Here is a 15,519-nt window from a genome sequence, read left to right on the forward strand (position 1 = left end):
CCACAGCAGAAAGCAATCCCCAACCCCCTTTCTTCCCCCTTCCCCTCTCTGGTGCTTTCTCTGGCCCCTGGTGGTGACTTTTTTCTTTCTCCCCTCCCTCCCTCCCTCCCTCCCTCTCTTCCTTCCTTCCTTCCTTCCTTCCTTCCTTCCTTCCTTCCTTCTTTCCAACAAACATGCATTTCCTCCTGTATGCAAGACGCTGTGCTTGGGACCTGGTGTAAGTGGCAAACAACACAAACACAGACCCTATCCTGGTGAGAGAGAAACATTATACACAGAGTCAAAAATAATCATTTCATTGTAATTGTGGCAAATCCTATGTAGGCAAAGGACAGGCTTCCGTGAGAGGACAAAAGATGTATTTCATATTTTGGAAAGGCCCCTTTACGGACATGACATTGAGCTGAATGATGAGGAGCTGACCAAGGGAAAGGGAGGGGTGGGGGAGCTTTCAGGCAGAGGGGGGAAAGCATATGCCAAGGCCCTGTGGTAGGAAAGAACTTCCAAGGACCTAGAAAGGTCAATGAGTCTGCAATGCAGAGTAAAGGGGACAATGGAGAGTGGCAGGCTGTGGGGCTAGAGAGGCAGGCAGGGGTTTGACCAGACAGAGCTATGTGAGTCACAAGAGGATTTCGGAGTTTAGCCTGAATACAACGGGAGACAATAGGATATGATCAGAGGAGTGATACGAGCCAGTTTGTTTTATGAAGATTTCTCTGGCTATTGGGGGAGAATGAGTGGAAAAGGGACGGCAGGGAACAAGAATGAAGCAGGGGCCCTGTTAGGATGCTACTGCCAAGGCCCAAGTTAGGGCTGATGGAGCCTAGGCTAAGGTGGAGACCAAGTGGATGGGCGATCTGAGATACATCCTAGAGGAAGAACTGATGGGAGCGGGCAATGGAGGGAAGGTGGGAGGTGAGGAAAAGAGGAGTCAATGGTGAGTGTCCAAGCCCTGGCTTGAGCACCTGAGGGCCTGGTGGTGCTATTTTTTATGCCGAGTCCATGATGGGATGGACACCTATGCTGAAGGAGAGACCGAGACTGCAGATTTGGACACGTTATGTCTGAGATGCTCTTTCCTGTAGTACCAATTTAGTATCCACTAAACCATCGTCCTTAGCACCCAAAGTCTTGTCTTTCCTATTTTACAAATTATAACCCTGCCTGGACCCTTCTTTGCCTCGAGTCACTACCCCTTGCCTCTACTGTTCTTTGGAGCCAAACTGCTAGGTGGTCCCTATGCCTGCTGTCTCCACGTCCTCAATCCCATTCACCTTTCAATCCACTCCAGCCAAGCATCTACCTCCAGCATTCCACGGAAACTTTGCTTATCAAGGCCACGCCGGCCGACATGTTGCAAGTCCAATGGCACCAACTTTTCATCCCAGCAGCCTCTGGGCAGCACCGACATGGCTAATCATTCCCTTCTTGAAACACTCCTCTCTCTTGCTTCCCTCACACCACCCTCCCCTAGGTTGACTCTTTCCTCCCTGAAGGTGCACCTCCTTCACGAAGGGCCTCCTTCTGCTGCACCTCTACCTTAGGACTAGACACCAGGCTCCTTTTCCCCTCTTTTTCTTAAACGACTTTTTAAAAGTTTATTTATTTATTTTGAGAGGGAGAGACACACGGGAGGGGCAGAGAGAGAGAGAGAGGGAGAGAGAGGGAGAGGGAGAGAGGTTAGAATCCCAAGCAGACTCCACACAGCAGAGAGCATGATGCAGGGCTCGAACTCACGAACTGTGACATCATGACCTGAGCCAAACTGGTAACCATCTGAGCCACCCAGGCACTCCTCCCTTCCTGCTCTTAACAACCTCTCTCTAGGTGGCCTTACCCAATTCACTGGCTCTGATTGTCCCCTTCAACAGCTCTTAAGTGTTTCTCTCTTGTGATGCATTCACCTTTTTAATTTTATTATTAGTCACCAACCAGTTAATTCTTTTTGGTTGATCTGTATTGTTTATAAAAGACAACGTTGCTGAGTCCAGAGGGCACACGTAAACCATAGACTCTGCATTTGGCTGGAAGTTGACCAACACACTTCTGAGTGCCTCGGTTGCTGAATTCCTCTGGGCACTCTGGTCTGAATGGCAGTCACGGGGGCAACACTCACAAGACCACAGGTTGTGCTGGCATCTCTTGCAGGGAAGTCAGGCTGCCCGTATTTCACCTTTCAGCTGCTATTTAATATTTTAACATGTTCTCAGTAAATACTTGACACTGTCTGATTTGAGGAATTCTTCAGATGAAATGTCCCCAAACCCAGCATCTCCCCTCCCAAACTGAATAATACATGCATGTTTATTTGGTATAATTTCACAAATTACCCTAGAGAGCCTGAGAGCACAAATATATTCACATGCAAAGACTGTTCCAAATCCTTAGCAGCTCAGGAGGCTGTTTCCTGCGATCTGGCTGCCTCTGCTCTCCTCCAGCCCATCACCTGCCTCACCATGCCTCCAGGCTCCGAGGACTCCTCCCTCCTGTGGCCACTGCCCAGGCTAAGGGTCTCCTCCTTCCTCGAATTTCTCCCCACGACTGTGACTGCAGTAGCCTCCCTAACTGGCCTCCCTGCCTCCAAGTCATGTTCCAGAACAATCCTTCCAGGACACCCATTTGGTCCTGCCACTCACTCCTTTGTTTATATTTTTCAAGGGCTTTCCACATCCCTAGCATGAAGCCCAAGTTTCTCAGCCGAGCAAGCAAGGCCCTGTTAGCCACTCAGCTTCTGCCCCTTTCACGTACCGCCTCCCCTCCTGCAGTCTGGCTCTCAAGCCTGCATGGTTTTGCACACAGTGTTCTTTCTTCTTGCCACCCAACCCCTACCTGGAGGTCCCTGTTGAGCGATCCGTCTCTCTAGGAGTCCCCCTCGACCTCCATGCTATCTCAGACAGGCGTCTGTCCACCAGTGCAGATGTCTCCTCTGTCATAACATTTACCTGCCTGTCTTCCCACTCGGCTCTGTGCTCTTTCCGGCACAGGCAATTCTTTTCCCCTCTGCATGTCTGGCGCACATACGAATTCAGTAACTGTTCCCAGGATGAATGAATGCGTGAGTGAGAGACCAGCTGGGTGAATGAATGGGACCTTGAGCATGTGCTCGGCTGGGGAGGGAGCCCAGGGGCCTGAGCTTCTGGGAGCTCTGCCCGGTGGTCCAGAATTGCCAGGCCTGCTTTGCCAAGGTCATCTGGAGCTCACCCCGAGACTGGACGGAGCTGCCCAGGAAATGGCCCTGCAGATTCCAGACCGTGGGCGGTGAAGCAGGGCGGAGTACCTGTGCTTCCCACTTCCTTCAGCCTCACGTGCAAGTGAGTGAGTGATGAGAGCCGGGGCTAACTGGTGCCCATTAAACCGCTTCCAACCGAGCACGGCTGCACCTGCCCAGGGAGGTGCCTCTGTGGATCCGCGAATGAGTGAATCAGGGGAACAAAGCTTCTGTCCAGGCCTCCCTCTCTCTCTCTCTGTCCTGTGGCAAGTACCTCACAGGGGCTTGGCAAGCAGAAGCACAGATGTTCCCTGCGTCTGCATACACAGGTACGATCTGGCATAAAATTGTTTGTTAATACTGATCAATGCGTGGAGTCAGTGTGTTGCAGGGAAATGAAGCGTCATACACGACTGTGATCAAAATGAATTTCGTCATCTCAATTTTTTTAAACGATAGCAAGACAGCGTCTGGCAGACAAAGGAACTGACTGGGAGCTGAAAATAGGTAATGATAGCAGCAGGGATTTTTAATTGGCCAGAAGAGACAGCAAAGATCTGGAAGGTGAGGCGCACGCAGGCTGAGGCTCGGCAGAGGTGCGTGTACCGCAGACGGCGGTGGGGCGGGAGGGTCCGGGTGGGGGCACTGTCACTCGGGGAGGAGACTAAGCCCGGGTTTCAGGATTAGGATGGAAAATGAAACCGCCTACTGCCATGGGATATAGGAACCTTGGTTTTATTTCTGCAGTTCTTGGCTCATACAATTCAATTAAAAATATCCCCATCCACCAGAGAGTTATTTTTGTTAGGCACAACTCATAACATGCCCAACAAAGGTCAAGGCTTTTTGGAAAAGTGCAACGTGGCTCAGAAAATAGAGCAGAAGGGAGCTGACGCAAGAGGACCTGCCAGCGTCCCTGATGGTGACATGGGAACAAAGAAAAATCTCGTCAGGGAGGGCCCCAGAAGGGATGGCTGCCAGTCACACCTTGAGGACTCAGGAACCAAAAGAACCAAGTTTAAACTACCCAAGTGAATTAGAAGTCAATGCGGATGTCTGAGGTGATTTTCCTTTTGCTCGGCCTGGGGCAGCATCCCTGTCTGCTGGGGGTTCTCGAACTTGAGTGGGCATCAGAGCCCCCTGGCAGGCTTATTAACCCACAGTTGCTGCCTCCAGAGTTCTGACTGAGCGGGTCTGGGCTGGAGTCTGAGAACTGACATTGCTAACAGCTTTTCAGGTGGTGATGCTGCTGCTGCCGTTCCGGGGACCACACTTGGAGAACCACTGCTCTGTGCCATTAACAGTGGGTGGAATGAGAAGTCAGCTGTTGGTGTCAGACACCCTTGGGGTTGATTCTGGCTCCCATCATTTAGCCTTTTTCAGTTCAGGTCCCTTAGCCTCTCCATGCCTCCCTTTCTCCATCTACAGAATGGAGCGGACAACTATAACATCTAGTGGGCAGGTGGTTATGAGTTTTGAAAGAGACATTTTATTATATTAAGTGCCTGGTCTGTAACAGACCTTAGGAAATGACAGTTTTCGTTAGGCACCTGGAGACCAAGTCTGAGTTGACATACCAAGTAAGTGAGGTTGAAGTCCATTCTAGCATAGGTATTAAGACCTTTCCCTCATGAACAGTTCCATCTGCCTGAAATTCCATCTCTAGACATTCATCTGACTCCTTAAAGTGCCCATCTATCAGGGAGAGGGGAAACTGGTTCTAGCTCAGACCTCTTGAGATTTTATGAATCAGTTTCTCAGTCCCGCTTTCTTTTCAGATGAGCAGAGCGAGCAAAGGTGAGTCAAGGGACGGGATAGTACCTGATTTCATTCAATCTGCCACTGGCCAGGGGATTAGTCATTTCTTCTCTCCCGGCCTCAGTTTCTGCCTGGGTGAGATGAGACGGCTGGACCAGCAGGCCGTGCAAGGGGTCTTCCAGCACTACATTTCACCACTGGGGCGTCTGACAAAAACTACAAGGCATTTGGACCACACGTCTCTTGAGATAAGGCACAGGGGAGGACGGCTTAGGTTATAGAACCATTGTGCCTGCCATCATTGATCTCAGCCATTGGTTAGCTCTGTGATTGTAGGCAAGCTACCTAACATCTCTGTTCCTCTGCTCCCATGTTTGGCACAGATCAACGGCACTCACCTCACAGAGCTGCTGTGAAGACCGAATGAGATTTTGCATATATGGGTCTTGGCGCAGTGCCTGCTGGCATACAGCGAATGCTTGATAGATGTGAGCTGTCAGTGTTATGTCTCACAGCCTGCTCAGTCGCAGCTGGCCCTCCTAAAAACCCCAGGAGAATGTAATCTCAGGAAGCCCCTTTCCTAGAATCCTGCTCCCAGGAAATCCCACTTCAACGGGTGGTGGGTTGAAGCCACACCTGAGAATCACATAGGGATGTCAAGAGCCCTCCAGAGCCAGGACCCGAGCTATCAGGAAGGGGCTGGGTGGTAGGTCTTTGTATGAAAGCCCAACTTAGATGCTAACGTGACCAAGCCAAAGGGAGTCTCCACTCTGGACTTGTTCACCCCATGCTTGGGGTCCAAAAAATCTCCACTATAGGAGTAAGTGGGTCTGAAATGTTCATGACTCTTTATTGTTAAGGAAAGTCTCTCATCTGTCAGTGTGTGTGTGTGTGTGTGTGTGTGCTGGGGGCGGTGGGGGCAAGGGGGAAGGGCACTGGAGAGGTGAGGGGTCAAGATCATAAACTTAAAGACTTCACTTTTAGAAGAGACTCCCGCCTTCCATCCTCTGGGCGGCCACAGTGTCAAACTTTCAAAGCAGTGGAAATAACCCCAAAGTCTATCCCTGCCTACCCAGGGCCTCTTCCACCCTCCTCCAGACCCACAGGGGTCTGCATGGGCCCCAGCCTCCTCTCTCCTTCAGTGGAATTCTTCAGAAATAAAGTAACCATTCTGAGGTTACACGTGACACAATGGGCAGGATATTCTCAAGTAATTTCTTCCTAGCCATGAAAGGCTAGAGCCTTCCAGCCTGTTGAGTTTGACAGACAATCTGTCTTCATTTCTGAATGTCCCCTAAGAAGAACAAATCTGTTACACTCTGGCCAACACATTTCCAAGGAAATGAAATAATGCAATCTGACTAAAATGTCAAACTCTAATATTGAACAAAAGATGGGAGTAGACACAGTGAGAGAAAGAACACCCAGGAAACTCTTCTGGCAACCCAACCCAAGAGCTGCCCTTCGCACACTGCTATGGAAAGGACAGACACTGCTGCCCTTCATGTGTATGTGATTCACATTGGAAAAGATCACCCAGCCCAGAAAAGAGACCACTCACAGCCAGCGTGGAACATTCCCCCATCCACTGGCCTTCAAACCTGCTGAAGTGAACATTTCAGAAGGGAAATAGAGCAGAGTCAAATTTCCCAGCCATGTGAAAACAGAGAGAGAAGCTTCCAGCACCAACGGATCCTAACCCCAGCTGATGTCTGGCTCCCTTTGCTAAGCCAACACTGCCCCTCTCTCCTCGGCACCAGAGGGGGCTTCCCCAGAGTGCAGGACGGTCCCCAAAGGAGCTCTCCCTTCCCCAGCAAGCTTCAGCATGTTCTCGTTGTCCGGGGAACAGACCTGATCCAAAACCAGACATGGGGTGGTCTGAGGTTTCCCTGGCCAGGGTGGGGAGGTGTTCAATGCCTTGTGTTTTCAAGTGGGAGAAATAATAACAGAAATAGCTAATATTTATAAACAACTTCCTAAGCATCAGTCACTGACTTAAGCACTTTACATGCATTTAAAAATTTTAACTCATATGACATGGGTAATATTTTTCCCATTTGACAAGTGAGGAAACAGGCTGGTTTCTCCTTTAAAAACAAACCAAAGCTGGGGCGCCTGGATGGCTCAGGCGGTTAAGCATCCAACTCTTAATTTCCGCTCAAGTCATGATCTCAACATTCATGAGATCAAGTCCTGCATCTGGCTCTGTGCTGACAGTGCAGAGACTGCTTGGGATTCTCTGTCTCTCCTTTTTTCCCTCTGCCCCTCCCACTCTCTCTCTCTCTCTCTCTCTCTCTCTCAGAATAAATAAATACACTTAAAAAAATAAGATAAATAAACCCAAACTTTCCTAGGTAACCAGTGGAATGGATGTGGCCCTTTGTGCTCAGAATGCCTTCTATTATTATCTGATAATTCCTGGTTAAATACATTCCTTCTTGGAGTGTATCTTCCATGGAAACAGGGTACTAAGCAGTGAAGAGATCAGCTTCCAAGGGCACCAAGGGTCAGATTCTGGAGGCAATGTCACCACATCAGATGTAGGTGCTCAGACATAAGTCAGCACCTGAGGTGGATTCTGCTCAGCCCCTTCTCTCTTCCCTTCCTCCACAGGCCCACAAGCAGTTGGTCGTGGTGGGGGTCCCACCCCATCCCCTCCTAGAAGCCTCTGCCCTCTCCTCTTCTTGCCTGGCTGCATCTTGGAGAGTGCTGGGGCTGGGGCTGTCTCAGTCTCCAAGGGGTTGGGTGATTTATGTCCTTTTATTCAGCAAGCAGCTTTGTACAGAACGGACGCGACATGCTGAATGTCACCAGGCGGGGGCAGGGAAGCTGTGTGGAATCCCAATGAAGCCTTTTCAGCCTGAGCGAAATGGCACTGGTGACTTTGTTACTGTGTGTTTTCTCTGGTGGGAGGAAGGAAGAGGTAGCAGACCCCGAGAGGGTGCAGGATAGCTGGCTTGGGTGGCAGGGAAACCCTCCGAACCCCAACGTCTGGCTCCCCGGCGAGCGCCTGCCCCTTCCTGGCTCTCCATCTCCTGTGGGCGCCCCACAGGAGACAAGCCAGCCGGTCAGCAACACGCACTTGGATGAAGAGGCTCCTTTCTGTGGAGCTCTCACGTGTAGCGGCTGAGCATGCCAGGGTCTCAGCACCCGGGGCCTGCATGGCTGCAGAACAAAACACGAGGGGCTGAGGCACCCACTGGGGCAGACTGGGGCTTTGGTCTGCACTCCACTCTCCTGAAACCACAATGCCTGCTGGAGGTTCCTTGGCCCTTTGTCTCCTTTCCATACTCCTCCTCTCCTCTCTCCCCTTGACACCTGGGTCTGTAAGTTCCCCCCAGGCCACAGCCAAGCCTATTCCTCACTGCCCCCATCCCACATTCTCATGGGTGCCCAGCTCAGCCCCATTCCCAACACAGAGTAGGCACTCAACGTCTGTGGAATGAATGGAGAACTCTGGTCCCCCAGCACTGCTCTGGAGCCTGCGGGCTGCTCTGAGATGAGCCGGTAGCATGACAAAGCATGACCTAGATGTTTAGGGCAAACAATTCTGCATGATCCCAGTGTGCTACAAAGGCCCTGCGGAGTGGGAAAGACCACAGATTCACAGGAGTCAAAGGGACCTCTGGGAGCACACAGCCTGACCCTCCCACTTTACAGGTGAGGAAACTGAGGCCCAGGGGAGGCCTCCCAGCATGCGAGGATCAGAGCCAGGGTTCAGAGCAAGCCCTCTCAGGCCCGGCTTTCTCCTGCCACCACACACTGCCCTCTCATCCAGAGCCAGATCCCCACCTCAGCTGCTAGCCGGGTCCCCAGCTCCGGCTGCAGTGCTGATCTGTCTCCAGCCCGCACACTCAGTCTCCGGGGGAGGATGGTAATCAGTTTGCACTGTGCTGTGGAGGCACCACCAGGGCTGGAGGAAAAGCATGTGTTCCTAGCATTCCAGGTCACTGTGGGCCTAGCAGGTCAGAATTTCAAGGCCAGACACACAGGGACTGGGGAAGGCAGAAGAAACAGCAGTCAGGGCCTGTGCCCCAAGAGCAGAGAGACAAAGCAGGGTCACCCAGGGGCGGGGGCAGCTGGGAAGAACTAAACGATGAGGCACAGCACCGCCCCCCCCATGCCCCCTCCTAGGGAACGGAGGAGTAGAACGGGGACAATAGCCAATGAAAAGACCAGAGAGATGAGCCAGATGGGAGAAAACAAGGTGAGGAAAGAGACAAAGAAAACCTGATCTTTCTCCTCTTTCTATCATTTCCTCAGGGCATCCCCTCAGGGCCCCCTGCATAGCAGAGGTAGTGGTGGGGAGGAAGGGGAGCCCAAGGGAGAGGGAGAGGAAAGGAGGGGGAGAAGGAAACCCTGCACACTTATCAGTTTACTTTTCTTTGCAGGCACTCAGAGCATCTTAAGACCTAATGGAGGGGGGCGGGGTCTGAATGTTCAAAGCTGCCGAGAGTCAGAGGCAGGACCTGGGTTCGGTCAACTAAGGGGCATCCGGGGATTTCAAGGTCCCTCAGCTGGGTCCAAGCCCCTGCTCTTTGGACTGTACTCAGTGAAACAACTACCAGTGAATTTAGAAATGTGATAGGGATTCCAGAGGACAACTGGTCTACCCCTCATAATCCAAACCCTCCACTCTACAGGTGTGGAAATGCAGGCCCAGAGAGCAGAGACTTGTAGAAAGACACAGCACCAAAACTCCTTCATAAACAGAAGCCATGTCTCTGAGCTCCCACTCCAGGGACATGGACAACCCTGCCAGTCAGCCCATGCTCCCAAACCCTTGAGCAGGAGCACCCTGCCCCCATGTAGCAGGCCCTTGCTGTTCTGAGAGCAAGTACAAAGGAAAGAGGTCTCTCAGGAACACTTCTGAGGAAACACTTCTGCTGACTACCCAAGAGACAGGGGGGAAGTGGGGCGGCGGTGTGGGGGGGGGGGGTTCTTACAGCATGGTGACCTTCAAGAAGGAAGTGAGCTTAAGGAGACTGGATCAGGCTTCATGGGGCCTCACCCTCTCTTTGCCAGGGGAGAGGTGGCTCCAAGGCCCCAGGGATGCCACCCCATGCCCTGTGGCTCCCGGGGTGGCGAGTGTGAAGAGATTCTCATGTGCTCAAGCCTCCACATGAACAAAGCTGAACGCGGCGGTCCCCTCATCCTGCCCCCATCTATTGATCTTGGTGGTAAACATATCTTTACAGAATCACTCTATTTCTTGCTCTAAAAACCCTCAGTCTAACTTCTTTTTTCTGCCTCCTGTTTGCCTCCACCAATATGACACTGAGTCCATGTGGGGAGCAGGCCAGCCTCTGGGGGCTTGGAGGCGGGGCAGATGCCCGCTAGAGGGTGGGCTGAGGCCTTTCACCAGGTAGAGATGGCCCCAGTACAGACATAGTCCCCTTCTTTTCCAGACTCATTCTCTTGCCCCCTGAGGGTAGCAGGGAGAGAGGCCTTTTTGTCTCCTTTGACCATTCCTGTACCCCTGGTTCCTTCAATGGTACCCTGCCAGAGGGCGCTCAGTAAATGTCTGCAGGACTTTGGAGAGGGAAACAGAGGCTGGTCAAGATTGGGCCAAGACTCCAGGGGTCCTGCTCACTCCCCTGCATCCTAGGGGACCCTAGGTGGATGGGCCAGGGAGAGGGGCACTCACTCCAGCACATCGCGGTTGAACTGCTTCTTGCTGTTACCCAGGAACTCCCCGATCATCTGCCGGCTGAGGCCCTTGCGCTGGAGCAGGAAGTGGGCCACTCCAATGGGGGTGTCAGGGATGAAGCCTCGGGAGATCAGGAACTGGATGCCTTTGTCAGGGTTTCTAGGGGTGCGGGCAGAAGTGGGAAGAAGGAATAGAGAGTGAGCCAAGGCCATCCATGACTACTTTCTTCCAGCCCATGGAGCCCATAAAGGTGCCTGGAGGTTCCTGGGAAGAATTCCTATGAAATGCTAGGATTCCTTCCACTGCAGAGGGGCTCTGGATCCAAAACACCTCTCTCCACAGCCTCACCTTCCTGCACACCTCCCCCCCCCCCCCACCACACACACACACCAGGAGTGAAGGTAGCATGGGGAGGGAAGGGGTTGGAGGAGGTCTGGCCAAAATGAGTGAATTCCGGAACAGGTGGAGAGGTGTTCTTCTGTGTTCCCTGAGGGCCCTGAGGCCTGCCACCAAAGCCCTTCCTCCCTGTCTGTATTCTGTTGTCTATACTCAGTTCCCAGCCTGGAATCTGGAAGGAGGGTGAGACTGGGGGACTGAGGTGAGCTCTCCTACCACACTGTCCATAGTGTCCATAGACTCCTGCTCTCCACCATTTACTTTCTCAGGCTCCAGTCTCTACATGTGGGTGTGGGTGCCGTGTCTTCAGGCAAATGTACTCACAGTGTGGTCTGCACATCCATGCTGTTCCCTGAACTGTGTCTTATTGGTTCAGGAGAAGACAAGTACGGAGAGAGAGGGTAAGCATTTAGAACCTTTTATAGCACTTTGACATTTTCAGGATAACCAAGCATGTGATTGTTTTTCTAGCAGTTCATTTTTATTGCATTTTACAGAAGTATCAGCCCACAATATGTCAGGTAAAAACCCAAACTGGTCCTTCACCACAGATAGTTTGAGAACCACTATCTTGAGGGATCGCGGTATCTGTGTGCGTGTGAGCGTGCACGCAGAAGTCGTGCTGTGGAGGTGTGAGGGTGGGGGCTGGGCTCACCAGGGGGCAGCCTGACTTGGAGGAAAGAACGATGGACCAGCAGCCAGACCGGCCTGAAGCTCACCGGCTACGTAACCGTCACCGTGTGCAACTCGCCTGACCTGTGTGAGCCTGTTTCTTTTCTATAAGATGGCACAGTAATGCTACCTGTAGATATTGTTCAGAAGTTAGCAAGATGTCTTATGCAAGGTGAGCCATGAACAGGCGCTATTCCCCCCCTCAAGCTTCTTGAGACCGGGGGATGCGTCCTACCCGTCTTTGTGGTCGCCATGTCATGGCACTCAATAGATAACAGCTGAGTGAATAGATGCACGTCCGTGTGGCTGGAAGGGGTGTTCTATTTCCTGGCTCAAGGCTCTGAGGAAGGGGTGAATGGAGGGTGGAGATGAGTGAACCTATACTCGAGGCTTCCATGGTAGCGACATGTGCTTGCCACCAGCTGCATACATTCTAGTTGCTAGGACAGTTTTGACTGGGTGCCTGGCTGGGGATGCCATTTTTCTGCTTCCGTTCTCCTGTTCTCTTTCTGTCCCCCCTCTGTTTGCTTCACCCCAGCTTCCTTGTCTCCCCCTTTTATCCACGTCCCTCTCCTGCCTTTAATCTGTATTCCTTATTCTAGGTCACTCCTCTCCCACCCCACTGGCCTTTGCTCACTGCCTCCTCGCCCATCCTCTCCTGTCTCCTTGACATCCTCCCCAGAAGATAATGCTGTTTCCCTAACTCCGTGTCCTACCTGAATGATTTCTGCTCAATCTTCATACGACCAGTACTATTATTCACTGAATACTGTATTTTCTTTTAAATTCTCTCGCTTTTCAAGTCCTAGCTTCATCGTAAGCAGTAATAGTGGTGAAAGCACGGGGCTCGATGTGTCGTTTTGTCCCTAATCCTTAAAATACATTTGTGACAATGAAAAATAGAACGTGTATTCCTACACAGTGTCTCAAGGAGCAGGCAGGGCACAAACGCCACGTGGGGGGGAGGGAACTGGGATGATGAGGACAATTACTTGGATCCCTGCTCACCTTTACAGGTCCTCCCCCTCCGGCCCCCGCCCCCGCCTCTCCTTTGCGGGCCCGGGAGTCCCTTGAGCTCCAGGGCGGGTGCTCACTCACATGTTGAAAAGGTTGAGGCCGATGCGATAGAGCCGTTTGCGCAGCGTGTCTGTGGAGAGCGTGGGCGACTTGCAGCTGGCAGGGTTCTCGCAGTGGTAGCGCGGCAGGCTCAGGATCATGGCCTGCAGGGCCTCCTTGGAGGCTGAGGCTGATGCTTCCGAGCCCGACTTGGCCGACTTGGTGGACGTGCTGCTGCTACTCAGCTGCTCCGAGTTGTCGCCGGCCTCGGCCTCCGTCTCCTTCCCCGCCTCCCCGGCCTCCTCCTCCTCTGCCTCTGCCTCTGAGACCGCTACCGAGGCCCCCTCCACCACGGCCTGGGCAGCCCCAGGTGGGTGCGCGCCCAAGGCGGCGCTGGCTCCCGCCTCTGCGCCCGTGTTCTCGGCGGGAGCACCCCCCTGACCCGCGGTGGGGGCCTCGGGGGGCTCCTGCCCCGGGGCTTCGCCCTGCTCCGCTTTGCCCGCAGCCGCGGGCTCTGCCGGGGCCTGGGCGGTCTGCGCGCCCAAGCAGTTGGCCACCGACAGAGCCGTGGCGGAGGAGACAGAGATGTTCTGGTTGGCGATCTGCACGGTGACGTCCCGGAAAGCCATCATGAGGGTGCTGCTGTGGCCCTGGGGCAGGCCGGCGACCTCGGCGGCCTCTTCCCCGGGCGCCGGGCGGGCGCTGTTGAGCTCCCGCATCTCGGCCTCCAGGCCGGGTGGCCCCGCGCCCGCGTGCAGGGCCTGGTGGAGTTGGTAAGCGCCGCTCTCTTGCAGGGAGCACATGGTCTTGAGGCTCCAGGTGCTCAGGGCGTCGTCGATGGACTTGGCCAGGGACTGCACCTGCTCGGTGAAGGAGTCCTCCAGCTCGGTGAGCGTGCCCGCGAAGGTGGGCGGCAGGGAGGGCGAGCGCACCAGCGGCAGCCCCATGAGGCCGTAGCCCTCCATGAGCGCCTTCTCGGCCGCCAGGCTCTCGGCCGTGGGCGCCCGCACCTTGCGCAGGGAGATCCGCCGCGGCAGGCGGCTCTCCAGGAGGGAGTTGCGGATCTTCTCAAAGTTCTTGCTGAGCTGGTACTGGCGGAAGGCGGTTTGGATGGTGCAAGCGGCGCGCCGGGACACAAGGTGGCCCCCGTACTTGTGTTCTAGCATTTCAATCTGCGAAAAGAACCAGAGAGGAAGAGCGCAGTTAGGACTGGGAGTCACCGACTAAGCTTTGGCGGGGCCCGGCAGTGCACAGCTGGCGGGTACGGAAGGGCCAAGTCTGAGAACTCCCAGCGTGTCATGGATACTTGCCAAGATTCCTAGAGAGGTAGGATGTGGGACTGGCTTCCAGGGATTGGCCATGTCCTGGGGGCAGGGGACAGGTGTGTTACTTCTGCTTGTTGTGGTGGTTACTTATATTTTTTATTTACTTTTTTAAATGTTTATTTATTTTTGAGGGAGAGAGAGAGAGAGAGAGAGAGAGAGAGAGAGAGAACGCATGGGGAAAGCAGAGAGAGAGGGAGACAGGCCGAAGCTGCCTTCAGGCTCTGAGCTGTCAGCACAGAGCCTGAGGCGGGGCTCAAACTCATGAGCTGTGAGATCATGACCTGAGCCAAAGTCAAAGGCTTAACTGACTGAGCCACCCACGAGCCCCTGTGGTAGTCATTTTTAAATGCTCATATCAGAGATGCATATGGAAACACTTATGGGTGACACACAAGTTATCTTGAATTTGTATTAAAATACTTCATCAAAAAAATGGAACTGTTAGATGAAACAATGTTAATCGTAGTTATCTGGGAGTTTACTACAGTATTCTTTCTACTTGTGTGTACATTTAAAATAATAAAATAATACAAAATTAAAAATTAAAAAGAAATGCTAAAAAAAACCCCAACTCGCTGCTACACCTTGTTCACCTGCTTTCTTCCTCAGCATTCACATCAGTGCATTGAGGAGATCCCTGACCCTGGGATCATCATAACGGTTGGGACTGGGGTTTGATTAACGCTGTGTTCCTAGCACCCAGACCTAGGGCTGGCACATAGTAGATGCTAACTAGATGAGATTGAATGACCAATAATATTTCACCATGTTTCCCAGGGTCATGGAATGGGACAGATAGAAAGGCTAATTTTGTCCCTCAGTACCTTGCTTCAACCTGCCTCCTGTTGAAGGAGGCTCACCAGGGACGGCAGCTGGAGTGACTGCCTCTCACAATGCCAACAATTTCCTGGGCTCCTTCCCTGTGGGTGCCCCCTACCGCTGGACCAGCAGAGGCACCCTTCTAGACCAGAAAATCTCATAGATACAACCCCAAACCCCAGGGATAATCCCAGGTAAAAGGAGATGACCTCAATCTTGCCTTCAGCTCTTCTGTCTTGCCATTCAGGGCCCTTCCCAACCCCAAACCTAGTGGCATTATGCTGTCTCTCTTCCCAAATCCAGCTGTCCTCTTGGAAGATAGTTGGGAAACTTCAGCTTATTGAGGTTTGAGTGGCCAATAAGGCCTCCTGTATGACTCCCCTCAGAAGTGTTTGCATGTCACGAGATACAAGGCCTTAAGCAGAATGTCTTCATGATCCTCATATTAAAGGGCTTTCAAGATACTCTTAAAACTCACACCAAGTGTATTAGTTAGCTATAGCTGCATAACAAATTACCACAAGCTCAGCAGCTTAAAACAATACCCACTTATTTTTTCATAGTTCTGTACGTTAGTAGTCTGGGCATGGCTCATCTGGGTTCTGTGCTTGAGATCTCACCTGGAAGAAATCAAA

At 52.6% G+C, this 15,519-nt stretch overlaps 1 protein-coding gene across 6 annotated transcripts in view; it reads right to left on the bottom strand.

The window, feature by feature from the left end:
• Positions 1-15,519, bottom strand: part of IQSEC3 (IQ motif and Sec7 domain ArfGEF 3) — a 104,892-nt gene that overhangs the window by 23,429 nt on the left and 65,944 nt on the right. For all 6 annotated transcript variants that reach the window (XR_008300049.1, XR_008300050.1, XR_008300048.1 and 3 more), the window contains exons 4-5: positions 12,783-13,912; positions 10,614-10,775 (exon numbers count right to left, since the gene is read on the bottom strand). Coding sequence is in view for 3 of the 6 variants with exons in the window: in XM_027074017.2 (XP_026929818.2) it covers positions 10,614-10,775; positions 12,783-13,912 (1,292 nt within the window). In the remaining 3 variants the exon portion in view is untranslated. The remainder of the gene's footprint in view (positions 1-10,613; positions 10,776-12,782; positions 13,913-15,519) is intronic.

Source organism: Acinonyx jubatus, chromosome B4 (genome assembly GCF_027475565.1).
Source record: "Acinonyx jubatus isolate Ajub_Pintada_27869175 chromosome B4, VMU_Ajub_asm_v1.0, whole genome shotgun sequence".
In the NCBI taxonomy this organism is placed as follows: Eukaryota; Metazoa; Chordata; class Mammalia; order Carnivora; family Felidae; genus Acinonyx; species Acinonyx jubatus.